General features: G+C 37.0%; 2 protein-coding genes across 2 annotated transcripts in view; both read right to left on the bottom strand.

Annotated features, from left to right (window-relative positions):
• LOC103515782 (AP-1 complex subunit beta-1-like) overlaps positions 1-16,329 on the bottom strand; it is a gene marked incomplete at its 3' end in the record, with an annotated part of 18,056 nt that extends 1,727 nt beyond the window's left edge. Inside the window, exons 1-15 of the mRNA XM_026828383.1 lie at positions 16,161-16,329; positions 12,536-12,648; positions 11,506-11,665; positions 11,224-11,359; positions 10,700-10,890; positions 9,957-10,222; positions 8,869-9,144; positions 8,304-8,454; positions 7,458-7,544; positions 6,506-6,688; positions 5,844-5,848; positions 4,808-5,103; positions 4,208-4,463; positions 3,183-3,308; positions 2,541-2,816 (exon numbers count right to left, since the gene is read on the bottom strand). Of these exons, the coding sequence (XP_026684184.1) occupies positions 2,541-2,816; positions 3,183-3,308; positions 4,208-4,463; positions 4,808-5,103; positions 5,844-5,848; positions 6,506-6,688; positions 7,458-7,544; positions 8,304-8,454; positions 8,869-9,144; positions 9,957-10,222; positions 10,700-10,890; positions 11,224-11,359; positions 11,506-11,665; positions 12,536-12,643 (2,517 nt within the window). The remainder of the gene's footprint in view (positions 1-2,540; positions 2,817-3,182; positions 3,309-4,207; positions 4,464-4,807; positions 5,104-5,843; positions 5,849-6,505; positions 6,689-7,457; positions 7,545-8,303; positions 8,455-8,868; positions 9,145-9,956; positions 10,223-10,699; positions 10,891-11,223; positions 11,360-11,505; positions 11,666-12,535; positions 12,649-16,160) is intronic.
• The window catches only part of LOC103515777, a gene marked incomplete at its 3' end in the record, with an annotated part of 21,688 nt that continues 18,211 nt past the window's right edge, over positions 13,148-16,624 (bottom strand). Inside the window, 2 exon segments of the mRNA XM_026828382.1 lie at positions 13,148-13,324; positions 13,881-14,134. Coding sequence (XP_026684183.1) covers positions 13,148-13,324; positions 13,881-14,134 — 431 coding nt within the window.

Below are 16,624 nucleotides of genomic sequence, written 5' to 3'. Positions count from 1 at the left end.
GTAAGTAAAAGATCATTATTTTCTAACAAACCTTTTCCGTTCTTGGTTAGAAGTAAATCAAATGTAAATCAATTTGCATTCATTGTTCTAACCAATATTGCAAGTAACTGGCCTTAAGTAAGGGACTGGAAACAGTCATGGTGGATTTCACCAACCTTCTTTCCAGCCTCAAACAGCCCGTTAGCTAAACAGCTCTGTTAAGCCAATACAAATTAAATGGAACTTAACTGGTTGTTAGCTTAACAGGAGTTCTAATGACTGAATAAATATTGGTGAAATCCAACATCAGTCTTTAATGAACTACTATACTGGTAATAATAATAATAGACTCTTGAGTGGAAGGTAACCACTAGGCGAGGTTAACGCCTTAGGCGTTCTCTACCACCTAACCCTTAGAGCTCCATTATTATGTGGTCAAATTCTCAAATAAATGAGGATAAAATTCCATACCTCGGCTGGGATCGAACCCACGCCCTCCTGATTACCAGACGAGCGTCTTGACCACTACGCCACCGAGGCAGGTTTGGGTTTCTCCTTTCATAACTTTTTCGATATCTCTAATCGTTTAGTCAGTAAAGCTGAAAAGAAGTCAAAAAGTGTTGGCACTTTTTGTTCTTTGAATTCAGTCAATGAAGAGTATTTCTGCGGGGTTTTAGTTATGGTTTTGGGGGTGTCTTCTCCTAAAACGTATTCGATATTTCCTACTGTTTGAGCGAAGCCTAATGCACCACATACATATCCTCTTTGGATTTATGCAACTGCATTTGTTTTGATTTTAATTTTACACATGTGCATATTGTGCATTCAAGATTTTCCAACCAGTTTGACTTTCTTACAGAATTTTCCTCTTTTCCACTAGTATTACTAAGTTTTCAGTTATTTACAGTGTGAAATTACATTCTTAAGAATATACTGTCAAATTGTGCATTTCATTTTCTACCGACTACGTTCTCTCTTTTCTTTTATTTGGGAAGTTGGTTTTCACAGAGTCAGAACGCATCTACAACAAACCGACACCCCTCTTCCCAAAACACGATCACTTTTTCACATTCCTTCATGAATGACTTATAGGCATACCTGTCACCGTTTTTCAGGAGCCTTGGAATATTTTTTGTACGGTAAAAACGATCATTTGTACGGTAATTCCTCGTACCTCGGTACACCGTACGGTACTTCTCAAGCTCTCTTTTCCCTTTTTTTACTTTCTATTATTATTTTTTTTTTTTACGCAAAATCGGCGCTGAAGGAGGAAAACCGTCTATCAAACTATTTTTAGTCAAATTTTATTTTTTTCTGGTTTCTTGGATATCAATCAACACAAAACAATCATCAACTGAATACTGAAATAAAACCTAAAAGTTAAAAGCGCTGGAAGAAGGAGGAAAACCGTCTATCAACCTATTTTTAGTCAAATTTTATTTTATTTTATTATTATTATTATTTTTTTTTTTTTCTGGTTTCTTGGATATCAATCAACACAAAACAATCACCAACTGAAATAAAACCTAAAAGTTAAGTAAAAAAAAAAAAACACCTTTGTTCAAATAATTTTATTTTTATTTCATGATATTTTTTCTTGTTTCTTTTTTTTATTTTCAAATATAATTACATGAGAATTTTCAATGGAACAATAAATAATAAGGTAATAAATTAATAATTGATTTTCTTCACAAATTTATTAACAAAAACAGGGAGGGGGTATGGATAAAATTAGGTAAAAATAAATTACGTAGATAGGAATTAAAAAACAATAACAAATTCTAGAAAAACCCATCTAAAAAAATGTGAAATCAGATTTTTAGAGGGTCATATTATTTTATTTCGCACAATAAAAGAAAATTTTGTTAGCTAACTGACCTACAAAGAATCCTATTGAAATCCGTAAAATTATACAAGGGAGAAAAAAATGTACATTTTGTAACCTAAAAAATTAAATGCCCTTTGTTTACAATGTACATTGTACAAGATGAAATGCCCTTGGATATCATTTTGGAGAAGAAAATTAAAACTAGCAATGCCAACATACCTAGATTAAATAAGAAATACAAAAAATTAACAACCAAGAAATTGAGAAAGACATCAAATGAGAGCAAGAGATCAAAAAATGAAGTAATAATTCCAACTTTCCAGACCGGTATGAAATATGCCATGATAAAATGATACTATTTTTTTTAAATAAAAAATATCAAAACAATGCCCTTGTTCCCACAGATAAAAAGACTACATAATTATTTTAACATTTAGTTGATGGAGGTATTTGGCCATTTAGAACCAAAGTTTAATTTGGTATTATTTTGTTTTATCATTTATTTTATTTTTATTTATTTTTTTTTTATTTTTTTTTTTTAGTCTGTTGAAAAAGAATAAATTAGGTATAGGGATCAACAATTTTATTACAAGAGTCAATAGGTAACGAGAAATAAAAACGTACATAGGGAGAATAATAATAGTTACAAAATAATAAAAAGGTAAAATATTGCACTTGAAATTTAAATGAAAAGAGCAGCCAGACCCTCTTCTTTGCCATCTTCTTCGCTTACCTGTGCAATATTAGCCTGTGATGCAAGCCGTATCATAATATCCAACTTCTCCAGCTTAACATAAATAGGATCATTGTATTTGACAAAGAACACCTTCATTTCATGTTTGAGTATATCGGGTCGCTTCTGTACTATAAGGTTGATATTGCGTAGAGCGACATACTGCACCTCAGGCTCGGATGATAGGAGGGTGACCAGGGGCGGTGCTAACTTCTTGGTGAGGGTGGACACAAAGTCGCCCTCCCCTGGTAGCATCTCCATCAGCTTCATCAGGACCTGAAATAGGGGGAGGGAATGAGAGGCATGAGAAAAAAAGGGGTTAATTTGTTTGATAATACTGTGACAAAAGGTTTCACTGTGTTAAGGGTTTTGCACATAATATAAATAAAAACGTACTGTAGGGATGGTGACTTTCTTTACGTTACTAGGTACCTTATTTTTGTGTTGTACAGATTTTGTCTGCACAGCATCTTCAGCAACGACTGTTGATTTTGAACTTCACAAAGTTACCAAGTCTTCAATAGTTCAATAACATATTATAAAAAGGTCTGAGCCAGCCTAGTTCGCTTGGATAGTAGTGAGCCTTCCTTGTGAGTAGTTGGATAGGGAATCGAACCCGCGACCTAGCGCTTACTAGCTTACCTTAACAGCAGACAGAACCACAGCAGCATTAGCATGTGCTAGACGTGGTGTAATACGTTCACATATACTTTGTGCCTCTCTATCATCCTTAGGTGAGTAGTTGGATAGGGAATCCAGGATGAACACCTGAAAATGTAAAATAAAACAGAAATCAAAATCACTAAAAAAATTTACTTTAAATAATAAATAATTCACTAGTTCACTCCACCAAGTACTAAGGTTATGCTCAGAAATTCAATTAGAATGCTTAGAAAGAATGTATTGTACTCCTTATAGGTACCTTACATTTTCCGGATTTTCTGATTTTTCATCATCATTACTTGGAAATAATAATGACATTACTAATGATTGTGTAAGGTACCTATAATAACTGCTTTTCCATTACTAAAAGGTACCTATATCTTATAATCTTTTAATTTAAATTCATGCCTATCCAGGAAAACAATAGTTTGATCAGAATTTTTCCCGGCTAAGATTTGAACCCAGCACCTCCAGATCAAGGTCTGTTCTCTAAACCAATTGCCACAGATTGAATCCATGCTCTCCTGTTTACCAGGCAAGTGTATTAATCACTATGTTTGTAAACCATGGAGACAGGATAAATAATAATAAGAAGTTATGATAACAGTGCTTATTTATACTGCTCAAATAAGACTGAAAAGTCCCTTAAACCCAGCAAATAGATTACTACTATTTTTGCGGTCAAATTCTCACTAACCCAGATACTCAAATCAGCCCAAACTATTAATCACTATGTTTGTAAACCATGGAGACAGGATAAATAATAATAAGAAGTTATGATAACAGTGCTTATTTATACTGCTCAAATAGGACTGAAGAGTCCCTTAAACCCAGCAAATAGATTACTACTATTTTTGCGGTTAAATTCTCACTAACCCAGATACTCAAATCAGCCCAAAACTGGATATATGACAGATATAAAGAATATTACCTTCAACAAAGGCGTGTGGGGGTTTATGGTAGACAGAGGCCAGGCTGGATATATGACTCAGCCCAAAACTCACCTGTCCCCATTCCGTACACTCATTAAGTGCCGTCAGCAGTTTGTTAATAGTCTGCGCGTTCATCTCTATCAGCGCAACACCACTGGTGCTAGCCTCATTCATTTCAGACAATGCCGCCACTGCATTGGCCACAACCATCGGGTTAGAATCCGACAGCAGGTCTTTGAGTTGATCAAGAAATCCCTGATCCTCCACTAGCTGAGCGTTGATATCGTACAGCTTAGCCACACACACTGCAGCTGTCTTACGCACATATCTGAAGAACAAAATAACATAGAATAGAAAAAAATGGGCATACGAAAAACTTCCTAAAAATCCAAACCCAAATATCAAATGTGTCATCTCTATGAGATTAAGACACACAAGGAAGAGAATCCAAACTAGGTATTCCAAGGGAAGATGGGCCCACCTCTTGTTAGTTGTTTTAAGATGTATTTTTCATTTAAAAATAAGTTCCAACATAGGTAATTATGTTGAAAATATAGGTAAGGTTTTCTTTTCTCTTTTCTGTGAAATGAACTCGGGACTTCCAAATTTATTAGTAAAAGTATAGCCCCAAGTTGAAATTCAAATTAAATAAAAAAATGTCCGACAACTCACGGGTCTTCATCCTTGAGACACTTCCGCAATGGCTCGCACAGATACTCGGTGATCTTATCCACCCGAATGCATCCCATTGTCCTCACAGCCAGGGCTCGGATGAGCGGGTTGCTGTCTTCACAGTCCTTGACAAACGTGTTCACTGCCATGATAGCCATGTCGGGATGAGACTTGGCGTAGTTCATCAGGTAGAGATACACAAGCTTCTTGAGTTCCAGATTGTCGGTTTGCATACAGTTGACAACATCGGGAAACAAAGCCGACACGTCCTTGCCCACGGTCATGGAGGCAATGACCTGTTGGAAAGGAAAATTTTATATGATCATCAATAAAGCAAGGTAAAAGGTAAGCAAGGTTACTGTGTTATGACCTCATTCTTACCCAAAGTTTAATTTGGTATTATTTTGTTTTATCATTTATTTTATTTTTATTTATTTTTTTTTTATTTTTTTTTTTTAGTCTGTTGAAAAAGAATAAATTAGGTATAGGGATCAACAATTTTATTACAAGAGTCAATAGGTAACGAGAAATAAAAACGTACATAGGGAGAATAATAATAGTTACAAAATAATAAAAAGGTAAAATATTGCACTTGAAATTTAAATGAAAAGAGTAAAATGAAAGCACCAGTAAGTAAAAAGTAATAATAAAAAACAAAAAGAATAAACAAGATCTAGTAAAGTAAATCAATAAAGTTAGCCTAATGCAAAAGAAACAATAAATTAATGAAATTTATAAAAAAAAAAAAACCTGTCTCAGAAACAAAAGGTGTGCAAATTCAAGACAAAAACAAAGTTAGAAGAAACAACAATTAAATTGGGGGATAATTTCTTGTACTGTTTCATAATATTAAAATTCTACTTGAAATTAATGGCATTTCTTTATGAAAATAGGGTATTTATTTTAATTCTAAAAATGTTGAGATCAAGTTTTTTTTTTTTTTTTTTTTTTTTTTTTTTTTTTTTTTTACTTCTCTTTCTTAAAATCAATAAATTCACTAAAATCCATTATCAATTAATTAAACAAAATTAATCACAACACCTAAAAAGAAACATGAAAATCTTGTCTTATAAATATCAGAGACTTTATTAAAGTACCTATACCTACCTAAGTAGTTTATGTACATTTTAACACACTTTAAACATAATAAATACAAAGATGTGGACATTGTGCCTAGCTTATAAAATGGCTAGATTGAAATAGATTTATTTATTAGGTATTTTTATTAGATTTTTTTTTTCAAATGTAAATAAAATCAAGAACAAGCAATCACCAATCGAGTCAAATGTAAGAGAATGTAAAATGTACCTATATTAAATCAAATATTATTATTTTAACCCTTCACTTACCCGTGGACAGCAATCGCCAATAGATGAAGCCAAGCAATCACCAATCGAGTCAAATGTAAGAGAATGTAAAATGTACCTATATTAAATCAAATATTATTATTTTAACCCTTCACTTACCTGTGGACAGCAATCGCCAATAGATGAAGCCAAGCAATCACCAATCGAGTCAAATGTAAGAGAATGTAAAATGTACCTATATTAAATCAAATATTATTATTTTAACCCTTCACTTACCTGTGGACAGCAATCGCCAATAGATGAAGCCAAGCAATCACCAATCGAGTCAAATGTAAGAGAATGTAAAATGTACTTATTAAATCAAATATTATTATTTTAACCCTTCACTTACCTGTGGACAGCAATCGCCAATAGATGAAGCCACGGTCTCTCAGATCGGGATTGTCCGAGTCCTGTGTTGCCAAACTGAGCACCTGTTGCACTAACTCCTGAGTGTCCGTGGGACGCTTTAGAAACAGTTTCACTATGGCCGTCAGCAGTTGCAACTGAACCTGGGTGTTCTCATCGTGGAAACCTGGGTGAAACAGAGAGTTTGACTTAAATAAGTAGATGCCGTTTGTTATGATATTGATAGCACAACTTTGGTGCTCACTGCAGCATTGTAGGATTTTCGCCGCATTTATGATTAACAACAGGTCTATTACCAAAAGCAGGCCGCAATGTATTTGTTCTTTTTAAGTATAACGTAGCTAGCTTTGCCAGCGGCCAGAGGCCGATCAGATAAACACATATGATTTTACGGGCATGAACAAATAACACTACGATTATAGCATATATTGTGGCAGACACGGTGGGCTTATTACAGATTATATTATTATAGATTTAGTTTAGTTTAATCTGTAGTCTTAGCATTGTACTACATACAATTGTAGGTATATATGTAAAAAAAAATGAATTGAATTGAACACTTACTTTTACCCCGTTGCAAAATTACCAAAAATCACATCATCGGAACCTATAACTCCAACTTTTATACGAAATACCCAACCACACCGCGGATTTAGCTCTACTAACAGTGATGCGTTGGATTTTTTTTTTTTTGCTTTTCAGTTTTCTTTCTGTTTTATTAGGTATACTTGTAATTACTAATAAAATAAACGACGATTTTCTTTTATGAACATTTTTAAGATTTTTGTTAACTTTTTATTAATTAATTATTTTTTATTGAAAACAACCATAGCGTCACCCAAAAAGTCCCGCTCATCCGATTGTAATATGAAACACAAAAGGGCCCGTTTGTTATACACAACCCAAACACTTTCTTTCTTCCTATTCCTGCTTACCTTCCAGAAAGCTCTCCAGTAGTTCATCAGCATTGTCTATTCGCTCAGCATACTCTCCTATGATCCAAATCATGGACGCCCGGAAATAATTATTTTTTTATTTAATATACCTTATTTATACTGTCGGCTAAGACTAAAAAGTCCCATTATGCCAACAGTTTAAAAAGGCCTCATTTATTAACATCAATAATAATACAACAAAGGTTTTGACATTACAAAAGATGGAAAAGTTAAATATATATATAAAGAAAGTTATGGATGTTGGTGGCTGACAAAGAGGTTGCCCCACTAGAATACATATTTTTTTTTTTTTTTTTTTTTTTTAATTTTATGATTGTTTATCTCTTGTAAAATAAAATTACCTACAGTTTCCAAAGTTACTAGTCAAGTGAAGACGTTGTTCTTTTACCTATACTAATATGTTGCTACTTGACAGATTGACTCTCCTAGAGAAGTATGAACATATACCATGTTTATCCTGCTCGAATGAGACTAAAAAGTCCCTTTACCCCAGCAGTCTAAACAAGGTCTCGTGTATTTTATGGGTTTTATTGAAACCTGTTATTTTATGCTTAGTATCCTAGGTATCGTTTTGGGTTTCTCCTTTCATAACGTTTTCGATATCTCTAATCGTTTAATCAGTAAAGCTGAAAAGAAGTCAAAAAGTGCCAACACTTTTTGACTGGTTCTTTGAATTGAGTCAATGAAGTATTTTTGGGGGGTTTTAGTTATGGTTTTGGGGGTGTCTTCTCCTAAAACTTTTTCGATATTTCCTACTGTTTAGTCAGTAAATTTATAGCAAGTTTTTTTTTCTATAGCAAAGTTGAATAAAAAAAAAGTCTTCTCTTACCTTAGTTTGAATCAAATCCAGCAGGGTGGATACACACCGCTCTGCACTTTGCTCTACTTTGATAGCACAGCGACCAATAGCTCGCACTGCTTTGCGTACAAAGTCCACGTCCACTTCAGTAGCATACTCCTTCAACTCGGATAATACCTGAGAAAAATGAATGGAACAATTGCATTTGGGTAAAAATTACGAATGAAAGGTTGTTTCCTGCATAAAAAGTTGTGAAAAATCTCCGAGATCAAACCTACGAAAAAGTAACTTTCTCAATTCCATCCTAACTTTCTTTTCCTTCTTTTTGTTTGATTCTTCAATATTTCTTCACTCTCTTCTTTGCCTTTTCCCGTGTACAGACGGGGTCGGCGTTTTTCGTCAGCCTCTCAATCAGCACTAACTCGGGTGATTGCTTTGGGCTGACATTTGGTTTTGGCTACAAAATTTTACGAGTGGATGCCCTTCGTACTCAACCTTTGCTATTTATTTAGCAAGGGAAATTCAGACTGGTATCCTCCCTGTTTAACGTCCCCCAGCCAGACCCTCTTCTTTGCCATCTTCTTCGCTTACCTGTGCAATATTAGCCTGTGATGCAAGCCGTATCATAATATCCAACTTCTCCAGCTTAACATAAATAGGATCATTGTATTTGACAAAGAACACCTTCATTTCATGTTTGAGTATATCGGGTCGCTTCTGTACTATAAGGTTGATATTGCGTAGAGCGACATATTGCACCTCAGGCTCGGATGATAGGAGGGTGACCAGGGGCGGTGCTAACTTCTTGGTGAGGGTGGACACAAAGTCGCCCTCCCCTGGTAGCATCTCCATCAGCTTCATCAGGACCTGAAATAGGGGGAGGGAATGAGAGGCATGAGAAAAAAAGGGGTTAATTTGTTTGATAATACTGTGACAAAAGGTTTCACTGTGTTAAGGGTTTTGCACATAATATAAATAAAAACGTACTGTAGGGATGGTGACTTTCTTTACGTTACTAGGTACCTTATTTTTGTGTTGTACAGATTTTGTCTGCACAGCATCTTCAGCAACGACTGTTGATTTTGAACTTCACAAAGTTACCAAGTCTTCAATAGTTCAATAACATATTATAAAAAGGTCTGAGCCAGCCTAGTTCGCTTGGATAGTAGTGAGCCTTCCTTGTGAGTAGTTGGATAGGGAATCGAACCCGAGGACCTGAATAGGGGGGGGGGGGAGGATTCATTGATATGAATTGAATCTTAAATTTAGAATACTACATAAGATACATGAATCTCCTCCCAAGTTACTATTGTAATATTTAAGTAATCTTTATTGTAGAAAAATACTTAACATACACTCATCATCTCATCAAATTTTAATCTCATGTTTTACTCTGATAGGACAAATTTGATTCCTGACCGGAGTAAACTTTATCCTAAACACATACAGTTCGTTCTAGGAACACCACAATGTCTCCTCTCCTGTCTTCCATTTCACTTTGATATCGGGACAATACTTATAACCTCCTATGTTACAATTTCTTCTAACAAACCTCCTTGGGGAAAAGTCCTTTAAAAAGAAAGATATACTAGCTTACCTTAAGAGCAGAACTCTGTGCCTCTCTATCATCCTTAGGTGAGTAGGGAATCGAACCCACGACCTAGCGCTTACTAGCTTACCTTAACAGCAGACAGAACCACAGCAGCATTAGCATGTGCTAGACGTGGTGTAATACGTTCACATATACTTTGTCTGGATATATGACAGATATAAAGAATATTACCTTCAACAAAGGCGTGTGGGGGTTTATGGTAGACAGAGGCCAGGCTGGATATATGACAGATAAGTTCATCAAGTAGGGTAGGTTCCAGCAGATCTGTTTCTTCCGAGATGAGAGGTTTCTCTGCCAGTACGACTTCCTTGGCAGCAGCAGGATCTGAGGAGGAAAAGGCGAAACACAAATTTAGTTAGTAAAACAAGAAAAAAAGGCGAAAAACAAATTTGAACAGTATCAAGCATATTTAAATACAATATGTGACACAAAATGTTGACGTTCTCCAGTTAATACCCTACATAACATTTATGCCTTGACCTTGACTTGGGCTGGAACCACCATTCTCAGGATTTAAGATCCAATTAACCACTACTACACCACTGATACATTTGTTTACTCAATACAACAAGCAAACCCTTTATAGCCGGGATCACAATCAAAGTTTGAACTTGGTTTACCTTTCACTCTAGAAGTAACCAAATCTGTTTGAAATCAACCAATCAGATTGCCAAGAGATTAGTTAAAACCAATTTTAATGACACCTGATTTTTTTATGGGTGACCAGTTGGCCAATCGATAGCTACCACAAAGGCTGGGTGAGAAGCGGTTACCTTGTCGCCAAATGAAAATGTTAACCCTTTATGTAACCGTGGACAGTAATCGCCAATCGAGTCAAATGTAAGAGAATGTAAACTGCCGCCACTGCATTGGCCACAACCATCGGGTTAGAATCCGACAGCAGGTCTTTGAGTTGATCAAGAAATCCCTGATCCTCCACTAGCTGAGCGTTGATATCGTACAGCTTAGCCACACACACTGCAGCTGTCTTACGCACATATCTGAAGAACAAAATAACATAGAATAGAAAAAAATGGGCATACGAAAAACTTCCTAAAAATCCGAACCCAAATATCAAATGTGTCATCTCTATGAGATTAGGATGCACAAGGAAGAGAATCCAAACTATTCCAAGGGAAGATGGGCCTACTTCTTGTTAGTTGTTTTAAGATGTAATTTTCAATTAAAAATAAAGTTCCAATATAATTATGTTGAAAATATAAGATTTTCTTTTCTCTTTTCTGTGAAATGAACTCAGGACTTCCAAATTTATTAGTAAAAGTGTAGCCCCAACATGAAATTCAAATTAAATAAAAAAATGTCTGACAACTCACGGGTCTTCATCCTTGAGACACTTCCGCAATGGCTCACACAGATACTCGGTGATCTTATCCACCCGAATGCATCCCATTGTCCTCACAGCCAGGGCTCGGATGAGTGGGTTGCTGTCTTCACAGTCCTTGACAAATACCCCGACTGAACTACATAAATCAAATAGTGGAATACTCCGGATGTCAATCATACACTGAAATGAAGAGGAAGACTTCTGATAGAAGAACGTGGAGAACTACAAACCAATCTCAAGATTGATAGTTATGTTGATGATGAAATTGGGATGTTCACTGCCATGATAGCCATGTCGGGATGAGACTTGGCGTAGTTCATCAGGTAGAGATACACAAGCTTCTTGAGTTCCAGATTGTCAGTTTGCATACAGTTGACAACATCGGGAAACAGAGCCGACACATCCTTGCCCACGGTCATGGAGGCAATGACCTGTTGGAAAGGAAAATTTTATATGATCATAAATAAAGCAAGGTAAGAGGTAAGCAAGGTTACTGTGTTATGGCCTCCAATTTACCAATTGGTAAGAATGAGCAACGAGAGGGTACTTCAACTAGTAAGAGAAAAAAGACAAATCTGGAAAACCTTAGAAGAAAGAAGGCACAAGTGGATAGGACACCTCTACAGACACAGTTCATAGGTTCAATCATAGAAGGAAAGAGGCAAGGAAATCAAGGCAGAGGACAACCCCACTTGGTGTTGTTTGAACGCTAATGCCTTGGACACGTGTAAAGTGTCCATAGGTGCTACACTGACCATAGGTGCTACACTCACCCTACCATGTTTATCCTGCTCGAATGAGACTAAAAAGTCCCTTTACCCCAGCAGTCTAAACAAGGTCTCGTGTATTTTATGGGTTTTATTAAAACATATTATTTTATGCTTAGTATCCTAGGTATCGTTTTAATAATAATAGACTCTTGAGTGGAAGGCAACCACTAGGCGAGGTTAACGCCTTAGGCGTACTCTACCACCTAACCCTTAGAGCTCCATTATTATGTGGCCAAATTTAGCATTCAAATGTGTGGACAAAGATTTATTATTATAACTTCTACACTAAGGATTTTCATTGGTTCAAACTTTCATGGAATGAGACCCTTGAACTTTTTTTACTAACACTTCTGTTAAAAATAGCATGATAGGTAAGGGTTTCTTCAAATTAAATTTATCCCAAGGGCAAGGTAAACCTAGACCCTTGACAAATGGAGTGTGTCTTAAGACATGTCATGTGTTGCAATCCACTCGACTCCACTGTTCTACTGTTCTTGAGTACTTAATAGGTTACAGCATTATTTGTCTTACCTTCTTGACAGCTTCCCTCTTTTTCTCTTTCTTGTCGCTGTTCAGCTCTCCCTTCAACTCAAATATTTCCCCCTTCTTGGTGGTCGTGAAATATTTAGAATCTGTCATGATGTCTGAAAAGAGGAAAGATAGGATATAAAATTATTTGTGTTATGGCCTCAGCCGCAATTCTTGACTTTTGATTATTTCAAACTTTTTATTTAATTAGGATGATTAATCTGTTTGTTTAATTTGAACTTCTTCAGCTCTCAAGAGACACCCTTACCTAAGAATTTTTAAACTGTGGCTTACATCAACTTTGGAACAATCAAATTTGGGCCACAAAAGTTGAGACTTACTGATAGACCCAAAGGTAAGACAAGACACCTACTGTACAGAGCATCCAAATTGACCAAAGTGTCCACCCCCTATTAGTGTTGGGAATAATCGATTATGATAATCGATTAATCGATTATTATTGATAATCGTAATCGTAATCGATTATAAAAAATAATCGAAAGTATAATCGATTATGAAAAATAATCGGAAAATCAAAATCACTGGTATTTTTGCCAATGGAGCAGTTGCAAATGGGTAAAAATTATTAATAAATGGTCGATTCCTATGTAATAAGTTGGTGGTGAGGTACATATTGGAGTTAGTGGTGTGCGTGGAGTTCTCCAGTAGGGACATCACATTGTGCCGAATGCTCTCGTAGTAGTTGTGTACAGTGTTGCCGTTGTGAGCGATCGCGGCGTTGTCAGATGAGATGGCGGGCAGACGTTGCTGGTCGTAGGAAACGCGATCTGTCTGTTGGGGAAGAAGAAGAAGAAATGCCGATGATGGCCATTACATTAAATTGTTTTGTCCATTCGGGTTAAAAACCACCCCAGGAAATCGAATCCTAGCTGAAACCGAATCGAAGGCCTAAACCGCTTACAAAGCAGACGCGCTACCAACCAAGCTAATTAGGCTGGGGAATCTTTGAATAGATAGACCATTCCCAATGGATCATTGAAGTTAAAGAACGTTGTGCGTGGTTGGTATCGAGACAAGAGACCATCTAGAGTTCTAGAAAATCGCATGCTGCTAGCTTCTCACAAGTTGCCTCAGCTTCAAGCTGAGTGAGGTTAATAAAACAACTCTGTTTTTATCAAGTTTAAATAGTTTATCTTTACAGCCAAATAAAGGTTTATTTATCTAACGCATTTTTCTATTTAACGTTCTTTATTTATCTAGATCTTAGTATACCTAGATTCCAATGGCCTTCAGGTACATTAAAACCGAATCAATATTGGCATTGAAATCGACCTTAGTCAAAAAAGCATCTACAAATTATACTTTTCATTACTATTTCATCACCAACCTTATCATGTCTCAGGTGCGCCTCCATCGCGTGGATATTCGTCTTCAGTTTCATCATTTGTGACTCGACGCGCGCATTCTCGCGTTGCAGTTCGCTGATTTCCGCGTCCAGTGTGTACGGATGAGTCGCCTGCGGCGCGGAATTCAAATACGCGTTCTGATTGGTCAGCGCACTCTGGTGGAGGTCGGATGAAAGATGGGTGGGGGTAGAGGTGAGTGGGGAAGGATCTAGAACAAGTAAATACCTTTGTGATCAAAGGTACCGAGGAAAAACGGAATTACTAAACACGGCTGAATTTAGTAATGTCACACAGGTACAAAATTGATATTGATACACCCTGATTATACCTTATTTTTTATTTTACTTTTTTTTTGGCATTGGTTTGGCACTAAGCCTCGACCATACAGCCATTTATTTTACTTAATTTAAATAATTCTCAAGCGACTTCAATAGCAATAGTCCTACACACTGGACTCCGCACACAGGAATTTCGTCAGAAAAGACCCCCACACCTCAAGATTTATCTCGTTCAGAAAAACCCGCCAAGTCGAAATTCGACATCTCTAAAATCAATGGAATGAGTTCTTGTTACCTTATTTTGTTCGTGTACAGTACACATTTCTTGCCCTCTGGAAAGGCTTGTCAGATAGTCTCAACATGTGTGTGGCGGGAATGAGACCCAGGTATATCAGAAGGTCTGAGCGTGAGTGGCGGGACTTAGCCATTCAAGTTCGTTAGGTAGAACGCTAAATTTACTCTTGTTTTCTTCTTCAGCCTTATTCATTCAATTTCGTTAGGTAGGTAGAACGCTAATTTTCCTCTTCTCCTGTTTCCTCAGTGCATCCGGATGTCCAATAGCGAACCGCAACAAGATCCGAGTATTAGAATCTGGCGGCACGGTAGAACAACATAAGGCCGCCATTGCCGCCGTCACAGCCGCAGCTGCAGCCGCCAAACTGGACGGTAAGTAATCACCGTTCCTTCACCAAGCTAGAGAAAAGATACTGGTTTTTGATTTGATAGAGGTTTAATGCCACTGTGAAGATGAAATGGTCATTCATCCGGATTTGTTGTTGTAGTGGCTTTAGCTATAGCCGAAAGGTGATGACAAAATAGAGAAAATATCTCTTCTATCAGCCATACACTAGGGTGATAGTCTCTAGTCATGTTTAATTGGCTCGTCCTGAACCGCAGTCAACCATTGTGAGGACTTGTGCTTGTTCTTTTCAAGCAGAGAGAACCCTTTGAAACTATCAGCTAGCTAGGCTCTAGGCTGGTTAGGGTTAGCTGTTCTTCTCCCTGTTTATAGTCGCACAGCCAGACGCTAGTCGACTCTCTCTGTTTAAGCGTAACTGTTTAAGCGTTCAAGCGTAACTGTTTAAGCGTTTAACGTAACTGTTTAAGCGAGACATACCCTAGCTAGACCCATCCGAATAGGATAATGTCTCATTCTTGACGATGATCTAATCTCCTGTTATCTCTCCCGTTAAGGTGTAAACTGTCCCACACCGGGGTGTGATGGGGCAGGACACATTAACGGATCTTTTCTCACGCACCGTTCAGTCTCCGGCTGTCCCAATCAGAAGTCCAAATCCCCCGGAGGTCCCCTCAGTCAGTCCGTGAAGTATCCGGGCTCCGGCATGCACCATGAGGATCTCTACCATATGTACCCGAAACCGCAACCTAGTGAGTATCACTCTTTGCATCCAACTTTATTAGGGGACTTTAATCAGGTCCGTGAAGTATCCGGGCTCCGGCATGCACCATGAGGATCTCTACCATATGTACCCGAAACCGCAACCTAGTGAGTATCACTCTTTGTATCCAACTTTATTAGATTTAAAACGTATTTGAACGTATTTAACGTATTTAAACGTATAACGTAACGTAACGATAAACGTATTTAAAACAGGGAGTGGACCAGCTTACTGTGGCTGGGGGACTAAGCTGATCCAGCCAATTTACCAGCCGGTCCAGCCAAAAGAGTGAAGATACCAGCCTGAAATTTCCCTTGCTAAAGAAATAGCAAAGGTTGAATGCGAAGGGCATCCACTCGTGAAATTCTTCTCTCTGATTTCGAGATAATAAGACCTCCGGAACAATCGTTTCTCATGACTTTTCCACGTATTAGAATAATCGATTATTAATCGATTAATAATCGATTATTTTTTATAATCGATTATGTGAAATAATCGATTGTTCCCAACACTACCCCCTATTGACCAGGATTTGAGTCATAATGGAATTTACCCAAAAAAGTTGGAAACAAAGTTACGTTACCTGGTTTGTAGTAAGCACTGGACACCAATCAAGATGAGATTTTCTGAACGATCAAACAATGGGAAATGTCTTCTTTTCCCTTTCTATCAAGAGTTTATTTTATTTCTTAAGAATTTTTAGCTGAAATTCCTGAAATACCTGATAAGAAAAGTCGGAAAAATTGATTTTTTGATTTGTTTACGTTTTCTCGAGAAAATGGAGTGACAAATCCGTTTCACACGATCACTTTTTCACATTCCTCCATGAATGACTCTGAAAAGAACAAGCACAAGTCCTCACAATGGTTGACTGCGGTTCAGGACGAGCCAATTAAACACGGCTAGAGACTAGAGACTATCACCCTGGTGTATGGCTGATAGAAGAGATATTTTATCTATTTTGTCATCAAGTCATCACCTTTCGGCTATAGCTAAAGCCACTACAACAACAAATCCGGATGAATGCCCATTTCAACTTTACAGTGG

Source organism: Diaphorina citri, unplaced genomic scaffold (assembly GCF_000475195.1).
Source record: "Diaphorina citri unplaced genomic scaffold, Diaci psyllid genome assembly version 1.1 scaffold1416, whole genome shotgun sequence".
Lineage (NCBI taxonomy): Eukaryota > Metazoa > Arthropoda > Insecta > Hemiptera > Psyllidae > Diaphorina > Diaphorina citri.
The sequence above is the reverse complement of the archived record's forward strand: the minus strand, read 5'-3'. Positions and strand labels throughout refer to the sequence as shown.